The 16544-nt window shown below is 32.3% G+C and overlaps 1 protein-coding gene across 6 annotated transcripts in view; it reads left to right on the top strand.

Moving 5' to 3' along the window:
• The first annotated feature begins 3272 nt into the window (after positions 1-3272).
• The window catches only part of LOC118200157 (fasciclin-1-like), a 680498-nt gene continuing 667226 nt past the window's right edge, over positions 3273-16544 (top strand). For 4 of the 6 annotated variants that reach the window (XM_085807030.1, XM_085807025.1, XM_085807024.1 and 1 more), the window contains exon 1: positions 3273-3934. In XM_085807030.1, coding sequence (XP_085663156.1) covers positions 3821-3934 — 114 coding nt within the window. In that variant the 5' untranslated portion in view covers positions 3273-3820. The remainder of the gene's footprint in view (positions 3935-16544) is intronic. The other 2 variants (XM_085807026.1, XM_085807027.1) reach the window with 2 other exon arrangements.

The following is a 16544-nucleotide window of genomic DNA, read 5'->3' as shown; positions in this document are numbered from 1 at the left end:
ATTCCCAATGCGGTGTTAAGTATTGGCATACATTTTACAACGTTTTTCAGTCTTTTCTCAATTCATCTATCAATATTCAGTTTTCTGAGAGATGGCTAATGAAAAATTCTTTTTATATTCTTATTATTAACTTTTTGCGTGCTGAGCATTATTCATTAAATTTCATACTCCCGCACTGACGATATATAAAATTCAACACCGAATTCGACAAATATTTAAAAACAACGTATCTTTAGAAGCTGCCAGGAGAGTTTTAAAAATTGCCATACATGTTTTCATATTATCTCCACTATATTTTTAAAAACTAACCGCTGGCCGGACCAGCTGTGTTAAATAGTTGTCATAAAAATATATATAAAGTGAGTTCATAATTTTTATGAGGCAAGCTTTAGAAAAAGCATATAATTTTAAGGAGCTGCAGATTAATTTCATAAAAATATCGAATATTTTTAATTGGTTATTCCTGATTTTAATACATGCTTACTCGAATCAATCACAAAAAAAGAGTAAAAAAATATTCTTAAGAATTGCGTTTATTGCTTTTGCATCGCCCAGTTTGTTACAGCATAGCATTCTAGATTAAATTTTAAAGTACTATCTTAAGCTTCATTGAATGGCATCATGAAGACGCATGGAAGATAAAAGTACTTTATTTCTGGGCGAGGCAACATATTGCTTTCATAGAGCTGAGTTTATTAATTAAAATTGAAAAATAAATATCTTGCATTTTTTCAATTGACTACAGTCTCTCTAGGTGGACATAGAAATGTTTTATTTCAAGCAGAGTTGCCACTGCTGGCCTTGAAATCTTTGAGTTTGTTAATAAAAATTTCGTTAAAGTTTTACAAAGCGGGAAATAATTTAGAAAACAAATTCAAAATCCAGCCATTAATCTCGAGCAATGTCTCGAGTGGTTGCATACTGACCTTCTTCGCAGGCGAGCTCTCGCAGGCGGGCTTTATCAACATCAGTAGGCTGGCCAGGGCGCTCTGCTTCTTCAGTGTCCTAGTTCTGGTTTTGAACTTTCAGTACCAAACCTTTACGGTGTCGTCAAGATACAACATTAATACCTAAAGCTGTACACATGATTGGGCGACATTTTGTAACTGACATTTTGCAACGGAACTGAAATTGTAAAGTTTGTAATTTTGTTCTAAATTTTGTTGGGAAATTTGTAAATGATGGTTGTAATCTGGTACCGTAATAGTTCCGTTTAAGGCACCTTGTACTTAATGATAATAATATTTTACAAATTTATTTACAAATTTCACAACACAGTGTTCTAAAGCAAGTTTCTCTCTTTCGAATGACAAAAATCGTTTGACAAAACAGGATTAAATACGCCAACGCGAGCTGTTTGCGCAGAGGATATTTGCGGAAACTTTCGTTGAAACCTGATATTATTATTAAATAATAGAGAAACCAATTTAATTTTGTTAAAGGATTTCCATTTTGTTAAAGGATTTTTAAGTGTTTTTTCATATCTCGTTTATTTTTATCTTCTATTTTAAAAACTTAAGGCTTTGTGTATATGTTAATATTGTTTTGTTTTTAATGCATTCATTTGTTTTCGTGTTTCTTACGATTTTTAATCAGACGAGTCTGTCATATCTAAAAAATATGTGACCACAGGCATATTTTGTTTTATAATTTGTCATGTTATAAGATACTTCTCCCGCCTTCTTAACATGCCTTCGTGGTGTAGTGGTCAGCACACTCGAAGCGTATTTGAGAGGTCTGTGGTTCGAGTCCCGGGGAAGGCATTGCACATTTTTCATCTCTCCCGCTTTCAAAAAATACCTAATGTCTCTATAAGTTGACAGAAACTTTGAGGTTTGGAGGATAATGACCTAGGTCGATCACACCATCTCTAGCTAATAATTTTATCTTTGTTTTATACTTGACGTAATTCATTGTCACTATATTAAGTAATAATGATGTTTTACATATTGCCGTTTTTATTGTTACTATTTTACTCAGGTCTCTTAAATTTGCCTCAAGTCAGGGGCAAAATTTAATAGACCAAGAGTAATAATAAGGTATTTCTTGTCCTAAAATCAAAAAGTGTTCCTAATATTTGTTTCGTGCATATGAGGAATGAATAGTTCTGCTATAAAAACAGTTATAATCGAGGAATCATAAATGCATTTAAACATGCTAACATTTTCCCCAAAATGTTGGAACATTTCTTTTTTCGAACAGCGGGCACTTGCCTTTTCAGCATTGGCTATTCCTAAAGCCGGACATGGTGACCATTTTGTTGTGGAGGTACCTAATGGGCGACCATCGTTACCCCCTATGAAAAGACAGACAATTCACATCCATGCCTTCTCTGGGATTCGAACCCGGGCCCTTCGGTATCACATTCATTTCCCCTAACCCCTATACCGTCTGGATGGCAAAAAATGTTGCAACTGGACCTTAACTCCCGTATTATAAGAATAACTAACGCTTTCATTTTGGGTTCACCAGTGGCCGAGCGGTAAACTCGTTGAACACTGGGAGTTCCGACTTGGGTTCGAACCTGGGCTAACAGGTCGGCTGCGTGGGTGTTTTAATGGTTTTCTCCATCTGTAATTTGTGTACGAGTCAGAATCCGTTAGAAAGTTCTCCGCGAAGGCATTCCTTCCCTTAGGCAGATAGCCCTAGTGTGCTTTGGCATAATAAACTAGAACGCTGTTTTTGCATTTATTTTTAGAAATAACTTCATTGTGGGACAAATATAACAGCGATGTAATATTTAACAACTTCGGTTTATATTTTTAAGATTCTTTTCGATTAAAATACAGAGTCCCAAGTGTCAATGTAATAATAATAACTGTAAACTGAGAGGTGTACGTTTTCACGTTATCAGAGCTAAATTACTATATTTCGAAATCCACATATCAAACTGCAGTTTTGGAATAAATACTTCAAATTTAAAAGTAGAATCTATCGACGTTTTATTGTAATTATGTTCTTTAGTTTATTCTTTCTCTATTCATAAGATGAATTCTAATCTATTCTGTTCTAATATATAATAACTCTTAGCTTATTTCTAGTTCAAGTAATTATTTATCAAATGCTTATTCTATTTTTTCTAACACGAAATTTCGAATATCGATTAAAAAATGGGGCGTTTGTATGTGTTTCTCGAAAATATAAAACGCAAAACTAGTTTCGCCAAATTCGTGCATCTTATTGATTCTTTTGGCGGCTAAGCGCCTGTTCCGATTCTCCGGCAACCCTAAAGAGGCGCCCGTATTCCCAATAAGCAAGGTGCCAGTCTCTCCCAAAGCGTGGAGGCGTGCTCGTCTAGTTTCATCGCAGAGTAGCAACAACACTGGCGACAAAGAATATTCGAACACCTGTTCGAAGACTTCACCCTGAGAAAGAGTTTATTTAGCCAAAATTTCCCACCGTTAAGTTACCTGGTATTACGAATAAACTGCGCCAAGGAGTAAGCAGGATTGGAAATGATGTTGAAAATGTTGTAATCAGCCCACCAGCGGCCGAGCGGTAAAAGCCGCTGAACACTGATAGTTCTGTCCGCAGTTCGAGTGTCGACGAACCGGCTGGTTGCATGGGCGTTTCCGTGATTTTTCCCATGTGCAATTTCATTACGAGCCAGTTTCCCTTAAAACGGCCTCCACGGGGCATCCCTCCCTTTCCATGTAGTGCCTAAGGGCAGAGCACGTAATAAGTAAAAAAAAAAAAAATGTTGTGATTTGTTTTGAAGATAATATTAGTGCTAGCGGTACTTGTTTTTGAAATCGCCTGCTCATCCTTCTCTTCGATTTTAACCCTACGTTCGAATATTTTCCATTGTGAGTGAAGTGCCATGGGGTTTACTTTGCAATGGGTTTCCTTGAGTGTGATTGCTATTGGTGCCGTTAATGTGGTACTCACAGATACAGTTTATGATGCACTTGGACATCGGAAAGATTTGAGCAAGGTAAGTTCAGAAAAACTTTACACTGGATGTCGGATTTGTAACGAAAAGGTAAGTTTTGTCGCAGCCAGAGAGAACTTTTGTTTTCTATGCAAATTTCCGTGATAATGACCCTATACTGAAAATAAATGAGAATTAATATTTATCGGGTAAAATAAAAATTTTGGTAATCAACAGTTATTTGAAATTACGAATATTTAGGAAATGAAATATATACTGAAAGCAGAAAATTGGATACAAAAAAAGAAAATCTGAAAGGTTTTAGATTTTAAATTACGTCCAAAGGGGCGCTTTTTAAGTATTTTGTGCGTTCCCTTTATTTATTAAATATGATGTTCTTCACACTTAAATCCTAAAACAGTTCAACAGCAATATCGAAAAATAATTTTAAATTGAGCACATTTTTAGAATTTCCGATACGCAATCTCACGCGCTGGAGGAAAAAAAAAATTTTTTTTTTCTGTACAACGTTGCCATCGCTCGCTTTGAAATCCTTGAGTTTGCTAATCAGAAATTTGTTAAAGTTTTACAAAATATGAAATCGATAATAAAACAAATTTCAAATTTGAGTTTTCAGATGCTAGTATTCGCGGTAGGATTACGTCATTCAAAATTGGACGGCTCTAGGTACCGTTGTTTTATCATAATGCGAGAAACATACATACATTTATGCAGATTGTTCATTATTTAATTTCTTTAAATATAATGGAAGGCAATGGTATTTGGTGGCAATGATTTGAAAAGTGATACAGCCTTTAAGTTTCCAACGCAAAATCGCAAAACGAAAACATTAGCTCTTCAGGGACGAAGCCCTTTGGACTAAAAATGCTATTTTTAATTAAATTATTATACTTAAAGCTTTATTACCACCCAATTAAATTTCAATTATAAAATATATATAGAGAGAGTAATTATTTTGTAAAAACGTTAGTATATCGTACGAGATAAATTTATGTCGTTTACCTGTTGAATAGATTTGTAACTGTTTCAAAAGATTCGACTTAACTTGCACTTCTTTTGCTTCGAGATGATTTCAAATTTTGTAGCATTGGCATCTGGTACCTTAATAATTAATTACGCTTTGTAATAATGAACTTCGTAATGATGATGCATTGAGCACCATTTTAACATTGTAAAAATATATTTGCAAACACGATTATTAATAAATATTTCTTCATTGTTATTACGATGTTTATTGTATGAAAAAGGCAAATTTCTTTCAAAACAATTCTAAACTGATAAAACGTAAAATTGTAATATGCAAAAAAAAAAAAAGAGATTAAAAATATTTAAGCCTTTATATTTTTAATTGATTATATGTAAAATGAAAACAGTTTCCCTAAGATAATTAGCCAAAGCGAATGTCGAAACTTGTCAGCTGAGTTACCTGTTTCAAACTTGTCTATCAGCTATTTCAAAAGTTCTTTCTACTACGCTTTTAATTATTAAATTCTCCATTTTCTATGAGGAACTTGTATTTTGTTACGCAAAAGATCTTAAAAATGGCAGGTTGCCACGTATGCTATATCTGCGAAGAACAATACTGACGAGTATCCACTGTTAAAAATTAACGGTATTTTACATATCTTATGAATTTGAAGTTAAATCCGACTCTTTTTAAATTATTCATTTAATTTACGAACGAATACTGCAAGCTGAACAGAGTCTGGAACGTCTGTGCATTCTTCAGATGCCAAAGAGAAATATTTGAAATATCGCGCAGGTTTCTTCTAATTTCATTCGAAATGTCAGCAATTTGAATTAACTAACGTAAGTGTCAGTAATTTGAAATATTAGTAATTTAAAAATAATTTATTTTTACGGACACAAGATCTTTTGCAAGAGCTACTAAACATTCTTTTACAAACTGACCATCCGATAAATGGAGAACACACGAACTTCTAAAATTCGTGCTTCTGCCAAAAAAAGTTTCTTTTTACATAAAAATGTATCTTTTAGCTTCAATGCGAGTTACTGCGTTCCAATATCAAAAACAACAGAATATAGTTTTTATTTAGCATAATATGATTATATTTAAAACTTCAAAATAAAAACAAGTCATGGGATATTGAATAATTTTAAAAGGTGATTCGAATCATTTCATGTAACAATTATAAATATTTTCGAATTTGCTCGAGAATTATACTCGTTTTTTATTTTTATATATTTGTTGTAGGAAGTGAGTTATTAGTTCAAGTATTTCATCAAATCACTTAAAATTAAATTTGATTGGACTTAATTCAAATAAAATGCTTTTCTAGTGCTAAACGTGTTAAGTTCTTATAGAATAATGAGTAATCAAAATACATAATAATGAACGTAAATATTTATATTTGAGCTGAAGATTAAAGCAAAAGGACCTGAGCGGGAAATTTTCAAGTAGATTTTAGTTCTTAATTCCCTTAAATATAATCCTTGATTTTAAATCCATGATAATGATAAAAATTAAACATATGTTGGATAAATTAACTTTCAATATTTCAATGTTTGGTAAGTATATATTCAATGTTTGGTAAGTATATATTTCTATAAAGTATGTGAAATACAAATTGCAAAATACTATATAGGACTATTTCTCGTGTATCAGTGCTAGTCATATATCGGAATTCAAATAAGAAAAGTGCTTGTCAAGGAAGTTATTAAAAGCGATAGATAGGCTTAGGTTTTTCATTTTTAAGTGGAAGTAAAATGGCTGATAATACGAGCTTTGAATTTTTTAACTAAAGAAATAAAGGAAAGGGGTGTGTGATTCTCATTTCAGTAGCCGACGAATTAAAAACCAATTCATTACTCCAAACACACTTGATGATTAAAACAATTAAATCTCTAATATGGTCATTTCGATTTCATTTTTGGCTAAAGGAAAACGAAAGAAAAATGCTAGAAAAAAACTTAATGTTTGCTTTAGACCGGGGGTTCTCAACCGGTAGTACGCAAGAGAAAAATAGGTAGTATGCAAAAGAAAAAGTATTTTTAACTATTAAATTCAAAAATCTCGTGAAAGAAAAGATAAATTGATAGAAATTTCCTGTGATCGAACTCGAACTGAAGATTTCAAAAATAATATACTTGTTAACTTTTGTCGGAACCGAAACTTTAAAGGCATTTCAAATAAAGCTATTAAATTTTTATTACCTTTTTGCACAACCTATTTGTGTGAATAAGGATTTTCTTCCATGTTATATCTAAAAATTAAATACAGACCAAAATTAAAAGTGGATCCTAATTTGCGATTAAAGCGCAGTGCATTAAGGCCACACAACAAAGAAATTTGTCCCTCTTAAAAAGGCTCAAATTTCGCACTAAATTTTAGAATTAAAGTATTGCAACTTAAATTTTGATAATAAAAATGGTAACCTATTTTTAATCTAAAATATTTTTATGTATGCATATTTAATACGAATAGCCAATTGGTTATGCAGATGGAAAATATATTTATTATTAATATTTCTATTGAGAAACTAAAAAATAATCATTGTCAAATGTAGGGGTGGTACATATGTTTTACAATTTTTATTTAGATGGTACGTGTTAGTTGAAAGGTTGAGAACCGCAGCTTTAAACTATTATAGCTGTTTAAACTGATGACATGTTACATCTCAGTAACAGTTTATAAAACTATTTCATAAGTAATAAAATGTTATTTTCTCTTAAACTTTGTAATCGCGAAAAATTCTGGGTATATTTCAACAAAATTATCCATCTTGACCGTTCCGGATCCATCTGGATGATATTTTTGTGTGACTTTTGCATGCACAAGCAGAATCTTTTACAAGTGTACACGAGCAATCCTCTGACTGTTTCTTCCAAAATGCTAGTGGACTAAAAGTGGATTCAATGAGATTTATTCGTGATATCTATAAGTACGTACGTATATTGTGCCAAAAAAGGGGGACATTTCTGTATCTCCCGTTCTACTGGGCTGGTTGACGAAATTCAACTTTATTTTTCAATGTCTCGAAAACGCGACTTAGGACATGCATTATTCTAATATAAGTATTTTGGCACAAAATCGGACTTTTTCTGAAATGACATGCCAATTATTTTCCATTTTTCGGTTCTATGACTCAAATGATGCCAAATCATTCCCTTACGACAAAAATTGACAGGCATATCTAATTTTTAAAATTTGCAATTTTCGATGTCCTTTTCGACTTGGTTTGAGGATCAGTTATTCGTGTTAGGATTGCTCGAGGAAAAATTTGAATTAATAAAAAAAATATGCCTAATTTAATAGGCTGTCAAAAAAATCTCATGAAGTATCCAAATCCGAATTTTAATTAAATATTTATGATAATTATCATTAAATAATAACTGATTTCGAATAATTATGATATATTACAGTCATCTAGATCTGGAATCTTGGAAAAGACTCGAGTATAAAGAACTGTAATTTTTATTGGTCATTTTTATCGCTCGAATACTAACCTAAAAAAATATTGTTTTATTAACGTCCACTGGAACTATTCATTTAAGAGAAGCTAGAACTTTGCAAATTTAAGGTGCCAGAATCATAAATGTCACTTAGTATTTACTTAGTATGTACTTAGTAGTCACTTAGTATGTAAATGTCACTTAGTCACATCAAGTATTTTTCTTCGGAGAACTTTGCTGAGAAAATGGATCTCAAGATTTAGGAGTTCTTATTATGTACTTCTTGTACTTTGGAGAGCCATTAGGTTATTTCGAAGCAGGAGAGATAAAAAGGAGCAATGCCCTCGCCGGGACTCGAACCGCGGAACTCTCGAATGCGTTCCCAACGTGCTGACCACTACACCACGAAGGCATGCTAAGAAGGTGGGAGAAATACCTTATAACTTAATTTCATTAATGTGCCTAAATAAATATAGGAATTTTTATATGTATTTTTAAAATTATCTTACATTAAATGAAGCTTTAATTAATAGCTCGAAATGTAAAGTAATTTTTTTTTCAATATTTCGATTCTGCGACTGAAGTTAAGCCAAACTATTAAGTTTTGTAAAAATCGCACGAGTAATTTTTAAAAAATTAGCTCTCAAAATTTTAGCTCCTCAATGTTGAGTTTTTTATATATTTATTAATTTCTCTCTTTTTTTTATTAAACTTATTTGATTCTCCTTTTCCCATTTCGAAATTCAGGTTCATTCCAAATAAAATTCACCCGATTTTTACTACTTATTTTTTAAATTTGTAATTTTAAATAATTTTTATAATTTTTTCAAGAAAAAGTTTTGAATTATAAAATGTTTATCATCATCTTAAACGTAATTTTAAACATGCTTGCAAAAAATTACCGATTTTAGTCAAAATTTCCGAAGGTATACTTAAATTTATATATTGGCGTGTTTTGAAATTTGGCATATTTGTTGAAATCGATGAAACATCAAATGTGGTTCAGACACTTTGCTAAAATTATTTGAAAGTAGGAACGATGTGACATTTTTTTCGCTCATACACAATGTAAAAAGGTAGGAACTAGGTGCCTTTTTCCCCCTCCGTCATAATGGAAGGAAAAGAAAAATAGGTTGCCATATATTAAGAAGTTCACCGACTGAATTATTCTTGGCGCAAACTGAAAGAAATTGCGCCAAGATAAATTTTTGAATTTCTCCGTAAATTTCTCACCAAATTTTAGAAAATTTAATATCTGGGTATAATATGAGTCGTAGAATTGAAATACGGAAAAAAATTGGTATGTTATTTCAAGTCCGATTTTGTGTCAAAATACCTATGTTAGAACAATGCTACATATAAATCTAATGTATACCCTGATTCGCGCTTTCGAGACATGGGAAACCCAATTTGAATTTCGTCAATCGGCCCAGTAGAACGGGAGATATAGTACTGTCGCATGTTTTTTTCGCGGTGTACAATTAACACCGCTGTTGTAACTTAAAAAATTATCCTTGCGTTAGTTACGACATCGGAGCTTCCTATGGGCAAACTCAACAGTGAACTCGAAAATTAATTCAACTTTCTCTGAAGTTTCAGAAATGATCGTGGGATAGATAAAATAGGACAAAGGAATTGAATTTCTTTTGTACTGGTGAGACTAACTCCAAAATTTAATTTAGCTTCCCGAGAAAATGGGAAAGGACCTTGCAAATAATTTGATGATATAAACAAAGTATGCGAGTAAAAGCGCAACACTTATATTTTAATATATAATACACTTATATTTTAATATAAGTCTATTACAAGTGTAATATTTTCATATAAGTGTATTATATTTAAATATAAGTGTCATATTTAATAAACTTATATTTTAATGTAAGTTTACTCTTGAGACTGGAATGAAAAAGAACAGGCCATTCTAATCCTTGAAACGCGCAAGTCGTAACCACTTTGTAACCAAAAGACTTCGGAAATTCGAATCTTTCGCTTTTTTGCCATTAGGATCTTTAGAATTCTAATTTAAGATATAATTAAATGTTTTTTTTTTCAAACTTCTGAAGTCTGTGTGTATTTATTTCGACGTTAGTTACACCTGACTGCTGCACCGAAGAGCGCGTGTTCGAATCTCGGAGAATTCGTGGAGTTAAGCGTACAGTGTCTGTGCGTCAAGGGAGCACTCAAAGTGAATGGCGAGTCAAAATGCTTACGTGAAGTTGTAGTAGGCGAAGATGGGCAGTTAGGTAGACGACGCCGACGATGCCTTATTTAGTGCACATGTTCCGGTGGTGCTTCAACGTGCACCTCGAATTAAAAATTCAAAAGAACGCAACTGCTGCAATTTTATCGCCATCACCTTATGACGACATTCCTAATCTATTGAGAATCTTCTACATGTCTATATTTATCTATGCTAACTCTCATGGTTATATTCTCCTGTCTGTCTTCGGTTTGATTGAAAACGGAATATACGAAATTTCAACAATTTAAAACTTACTAAAATATTTTTTTTAATGAGGAAAAAACGAACTACTAGATGCAAGAGTTTAAAAAGTGTATTTTATTTACCAAATTATATTTTATATTTGTTATAAGTGCTGGTGTGTTTTTAAAAACTATACTTTTAGTTTCATTCTTTATTAACCAAGAAACTTAAATTTAATTAATGAATTTCACATTAACTAAAATTTTCTTTAGACTTCCTTACGGTTATTCTTAAAAGGTTTAGATTGTTTGAGTACGGCTAAGCCACGAGGGTTGTCTGCCTAAAAGAAAGGTTGCTTTCGTGGAGGAGTTTCTAGGGGAAACTGGCTCGTATTACGTTACGGGGAATCCACAAAATGGCAACCATTCCGCCAGACCGTCTGCTGGGTTAGAACTCAAAGCAGGCCGAACTTTCAGAAAGAATATTGGTGTGTGAGTATGCACTTCATTTTAACCACTCGGCCACTGTTCTTGAGGAAAAGATTCGAGGCATTCTGAAATATTTCCAACTTTACTAAGAATCGAACATTACTTAACAAGCTTAGAAGCTAGGACATAAATTTTAGTGGTATAAGAAACGCTTGCAAAAGTATTCCTCCGCAGAAAATTTGTTACAGATTTTTTTAAGCACATGATTATGAAGCACAATAAATAAATACAAAAAAAAAAATATCGAAATTAAGAAGGATACTCGGTAAAAGTATATTTATGGGTACCCCTTGACGAACATTGGCGTTTTTTGGCGGTACATGGGTACCGAGTTTGTGCAATTCTTTGATTTGTTATTTTGGATACACAAAGACGAAATAACAAGTCAAAGAATTGCAAAAACTCGGTGTCCACGTACACATTCACCTATTTTCACTTTAAAAAACATTAGAGAATTGCACAAACTAGGCATTTCGCACTCCCTTGACTTTATCCATGTACACGGCAACCTATTTTCCCTTAACATATTGCACGCGGGAAATATACTTTTACGTATTTTACAGTCTATCGCTACATCGCTGGCTGCGTAAAAGTACGTATTTAGTAGATTTGTGCTGAACAATGAGTATCGTATAAATACGATGGGCATTGTAAGTGCGTATTCATTTATTGCGACCAACTCGCTCGAAATTCATGAAAAAACGCCGGCTACACGAGGAAAAGTCTGCGCCGAATTATACCCGCATACGATGTGTTCACAAAACATCACAGAATTGCACAAACTTGGCATTGCGCTCTTCCTTGACGTTTTCCATGTACACATGGATATATTTTCACTTAAAAAGGCAAAGGTGCACCCAGTTCTAGGTTAAAGTATATTTACGAAACATTCAACTACTCAAGTTACCATAAATGAAACAACAACTTCCCGATAATACAAAGGGTAGTCTACTCTAGCCGGATACTCATTTTCTGTGAGAAGCATTGCAGTATGTATAAATAAAATCATTAAATATTAAGCAAGTTATCCAGAAGCTTCTCGTATCTATAACACCATTCCATCCCCAACCACTCAATTCTCTGGCAAACATTCTGTTGTTGGGTTACGGTTATGAGTATAACGTCGGTGCCTACAGAAGAATAAATATTATACTTGCGTTTTTTTTCTCAGCCATAAGCGATCTGATCTCATGGCGACTCTTCCTGCTGGATTTTTATCGTTCCCACGCGAGGGCTTATAGTCCGGAGGCCCTTACACCCTCCCTGCGGTCCATTCGATTACTGGTCATCTAGGGCACTGTTACTGTCCCACATTAAAGCACAGCTGAAACATTTTATTACGTGCATCCAGCGTACGAAAGAAAAACGCTTCCAGAGAATCAGAAGCCAATGTTACGCAATGTGCTCAAAAACTGCTTACTTCACGTATTAACACAGACCGTAAATATGCCATTCTTTTAGACAGTCATACAAATAATCTTAATTTTAGTATTCAAATACAGTTACAAAAAATAAATAAATAAATCTGAAAGTTTTCAGATTTCAAATTACATCCAAAGGGGCGTGTTTTGAACGTTTTGTGTGTTACCTTTATTTATTAAATATCATGTTCTTTGCACTTAAACCATAAAAATTCAGTTCAACAGCAATAATTTTAAAATGAGCATATCTTTAGAATTTCCGATACACAGTCCGCTCGCTGGAGAACAAAAGGTTTTTATCTCCCCGTAGAGTGTTGCCATTGCTTGCTTTTAAATCATTGAGTTTGTTAATCAAAAATTCGTTAAAGTTTTACAAAATATGAAATCGATAATAAAACAAATTCCAAATTTCAAATTTGGGCTTCCAAATGCCCATATTCGCAGTAGGATTACGTCATTCGAAATTGGATGGCTGTAGGTATCGTTGTTTTATCACAATGCGAGAAACGTACATACATTGATGCAGATTCTTCATAATTAATTTCTTCAAATATAATGCAGAAATCTAATATTTGGTGGCAACAATTTGAAAAATAATACGCCGTTTATAGTAATTCGACGCAAACTCGCAAAACGAAAACAATAGTCCTTCAGGATAAAGCCCCTTTGGACTAATAATCGAAATGTTTTTAGAACGATCGGTATTTGTGAGAAAGCGCTTAAAGCACACATTTTCTTAAGAATACATTTGCTACCTTTTAGTCTCATTGATTTAAATTAAAATGCATTTTATATTTAGTTAGAAAATTAAATAGTACGTTTATGAAATTACACCAACCGAGTTCGTTGAAATCATTATATAAATTTTTCCCATTTTATGATCATCCGCCTAGAATAACTGTGTTAATTTCTAAGTTTAAGTAGAACGCTTATTCGAAAGCTTTTATATATATATATATATATATACGCATAATGCAGCTTTTAAATACCAGATACATACGTCGTATTGTCGTAGATTTTCTTTCCTCTTGATGAAAATGGACTTGTATTGTTTGCTCTTAAAATAGAGTTCTTCACTAAATATACGCGAAACAGAAGCTGTTTTGCTAATTTTATGTTTTATTTTGGCGTGTGTCTCTTGTGTTTTGGGATGTCTTATAATTTTCAAACGATTTAATAACGTCGTAGTATTTTTCACTTTGGGCTTGCAAACGACATATATTTATTTGTTTTAGAGTTTCCATTCAGGTAAACGCAATAAAAATAAACGTATGATGGTTCCCAAGCGGAAAACGAAAATCATACATATTCAGAAACATAAAAACGTAAAATACACCCGATTAGGAAAGAGCCATGCGGTGAAAATCACAGATCCTTCTTAGATTTTTAAGCGACAATAACGCCGCCTGGTGCATTGTTTGAATACCTTAACCGCCCGAGACGTAAATATTCTCACCTTTCGAATTCTATTACAAATAAAACGAGCTATTTCACATGAAAAGTGTTTTTCCCCCCTCCAGCTCTGAAACTTCAGTCATGCAAATAATAAAATTTAAAAAATGTATCCAAACGCGGATGTTGTGTTGGATAAAAATGCAATAAAAATCAAGCGACCACAAAAAACGCTGTGCGAAGCATAAACAGTATAAAATAAAACTATTAAATATTGAAGGTGAAAGATTCCACGATTTGTTTTTTTCCACTATACAAACAAACAAACAGGGAAATGCACTCCCATTTTACCTCAGAATGAAAAAAAAAAAAAAAAAAAAAAAAAAAAAACTTGCACCTCTTTACAGAATTGGTTCCAGCTACTGTTTTGTTGCAGTTAAAATAAATAAAGTGTAAGTATATTTGAATAGAAAGGGGACCAACTTATCAAAGCATAAGAGAAATAAATAGTGAAAGGATATGTAGCAAAAAATGAAAGCAAGATAAAAAATTTGCTTTAGTTCGATGTAAAGATGTAGTATTCCTACCTTAATCTTAATTCTTTCTTTTTACTGAAGTAATGCATAAACCCATATAACAGAAAGTGTTGTATTATCTTAAAATGCAAGAAAGTGAGCCTGAATGTTTTTATTCGAAATCTAAGCAATTTTGACGTCCATGTAGATAATGAACTAATGTTAAAATGTAAACTTATGATAAATGATAAACGGACGTTAACTGATAAATTAATTTTTTAACTAATAAAGTGATGTTAAATTGTAAAATATTTTCCATTTTTTCTGCATAAATTCGTAGTGTAAGTGTCGACGCGTATTCTTGAGTTCGAATCCCGTCGATGGCATTGCGGATTTCTTTAGTTTTCTGGCTTTTAAAAATTATTAAAGGTCTCTACAAAATAATAAATATACGGTAACTATTGAGCTAACGTTAAATAATAAACTGATGTTATCTGATAATCAAATTTGAAATAATATTTTAACTAATAAACAAATTTAAGATAGTAAATTGATGTTAACATGCAAACTATTTTAATGTTCCCTTGCAAACTATTTTAGTGTTCATTTGAAAGCAGAAAGAAATAGTGTCGATTCAGATATTTGTTGAAAAAATGCAATAGGTTCATTTTAAAAAATCAAACTTGAAAGTGATCAAAAAAGTTTAAATAAGAGAGGAAAAATTAATATCTTGTATTCAGAAGTGTCAAAAATAAACATTTACACATAAATGTATAAACCCAAGATATAAAGCTTATTGAATGAGATTTATATTTTGAATGAAGAAACAAATTACGGCTAATCTTAGAATGCCATAGGCTCACCAGCGACCGAGCGGTAAAGTCGCTGAACACTGGTAGATTTTAAGATTTATGTTTCCATTTTAAGAAAGGAAATGCTCCTTTGTATTACATCTGCAAGAAATGTTTTATTCGAAAATTTCATTTTAAATTTAACTGCGTGGAGAAAAATAAAAATTCTAAAAAAATATTAAAAACGTAAATGTATCTCTTTTTTTTAATCGTTGTACTAAGTACGATTTAAAAACAACTTAAATATATTTTCGGTAAGAAAACAAAGTTTCAAGAGTTGTGAATATTAAATGATGCATTAAAATGCGAGAGAAAAAAAATACTTTTTAATAACTTTAAAGCGTAGTGCTTTAATGGATGAATTATCGTAAATATATTTTCCTTCGGAAAAAAAAACTGGCAATCTAAATATTTAAAATCAAACTGCATTTACACGATCTGCATGAATGTATGTATGTTTTTCTCTCAGTAAAAACAAACTAAACTGCTTTTAAATATTTTTAGCCCAAAATGCGTTATCCCAGAAAGGGCTATTTATTTCGTTTTGGCATTTTTCGTTGAAAGCTTTTAATGCCGGTTCACTTATCCAACTGTTGCCACCAAATATTACAACCCTGTGTTTTTGTTTACACATATGTTTGAGAACATCAGCCCTTTCACCATGCAAAATCAAAACAATCGCAATGACAAACAATACACATCATAAATGTATTCATTTCCTTGAGGAAATAACAGAAGAAATGTCATCTGCATATGATTTTTGTGAAGTACATGAATATTTCATCTTTTTCTCACATAACTAAAACAAAAGATCGTGATTTCTTAAACTATTTCTTGAAAGCATGAACACTCATATTCTTAGCGACAAGATGAACAAAATAACAACCTTGATCTTGCTTTGTGTTCATTGTCTAATATACGCAGATGACACACAGTGGCGCTTGATGTTCTACGACATTTTCAGACACATGTGCTCTTACTCAAAAAGCAGAAGCATACCATAATTTCTCACTGATGAAATGACTTGTGTTTTCTTTCATATGTAACCTAGAGAAAAACTAATTACTTTCAAGTGCTCAAAATCACTTTTTAAAAAAAATTTTATTTTGTGTGTGTGTGATGATAACGAATGATAACGAAGTATTAA

Source organism: Stegodyphus dumicola, chromosome X1 (genome assembly GCF_044657685.1).
Source record: "Stegodyphus dumicola isolate Sdum_Otavi_A_Nest chromosome X1, ASM4465768v1".
NCBI lineage: Eukaryota > Metazoa > Arthropoda > Arachnida > Araneae > Eresidae > Stegodyphus > Stegodyphus dumicola.
The sequence above is the reverse complement of the archived record's forward strand: the minus strand, read 5'-3'. Positions and strand labels throughout refer to the sequence as shown.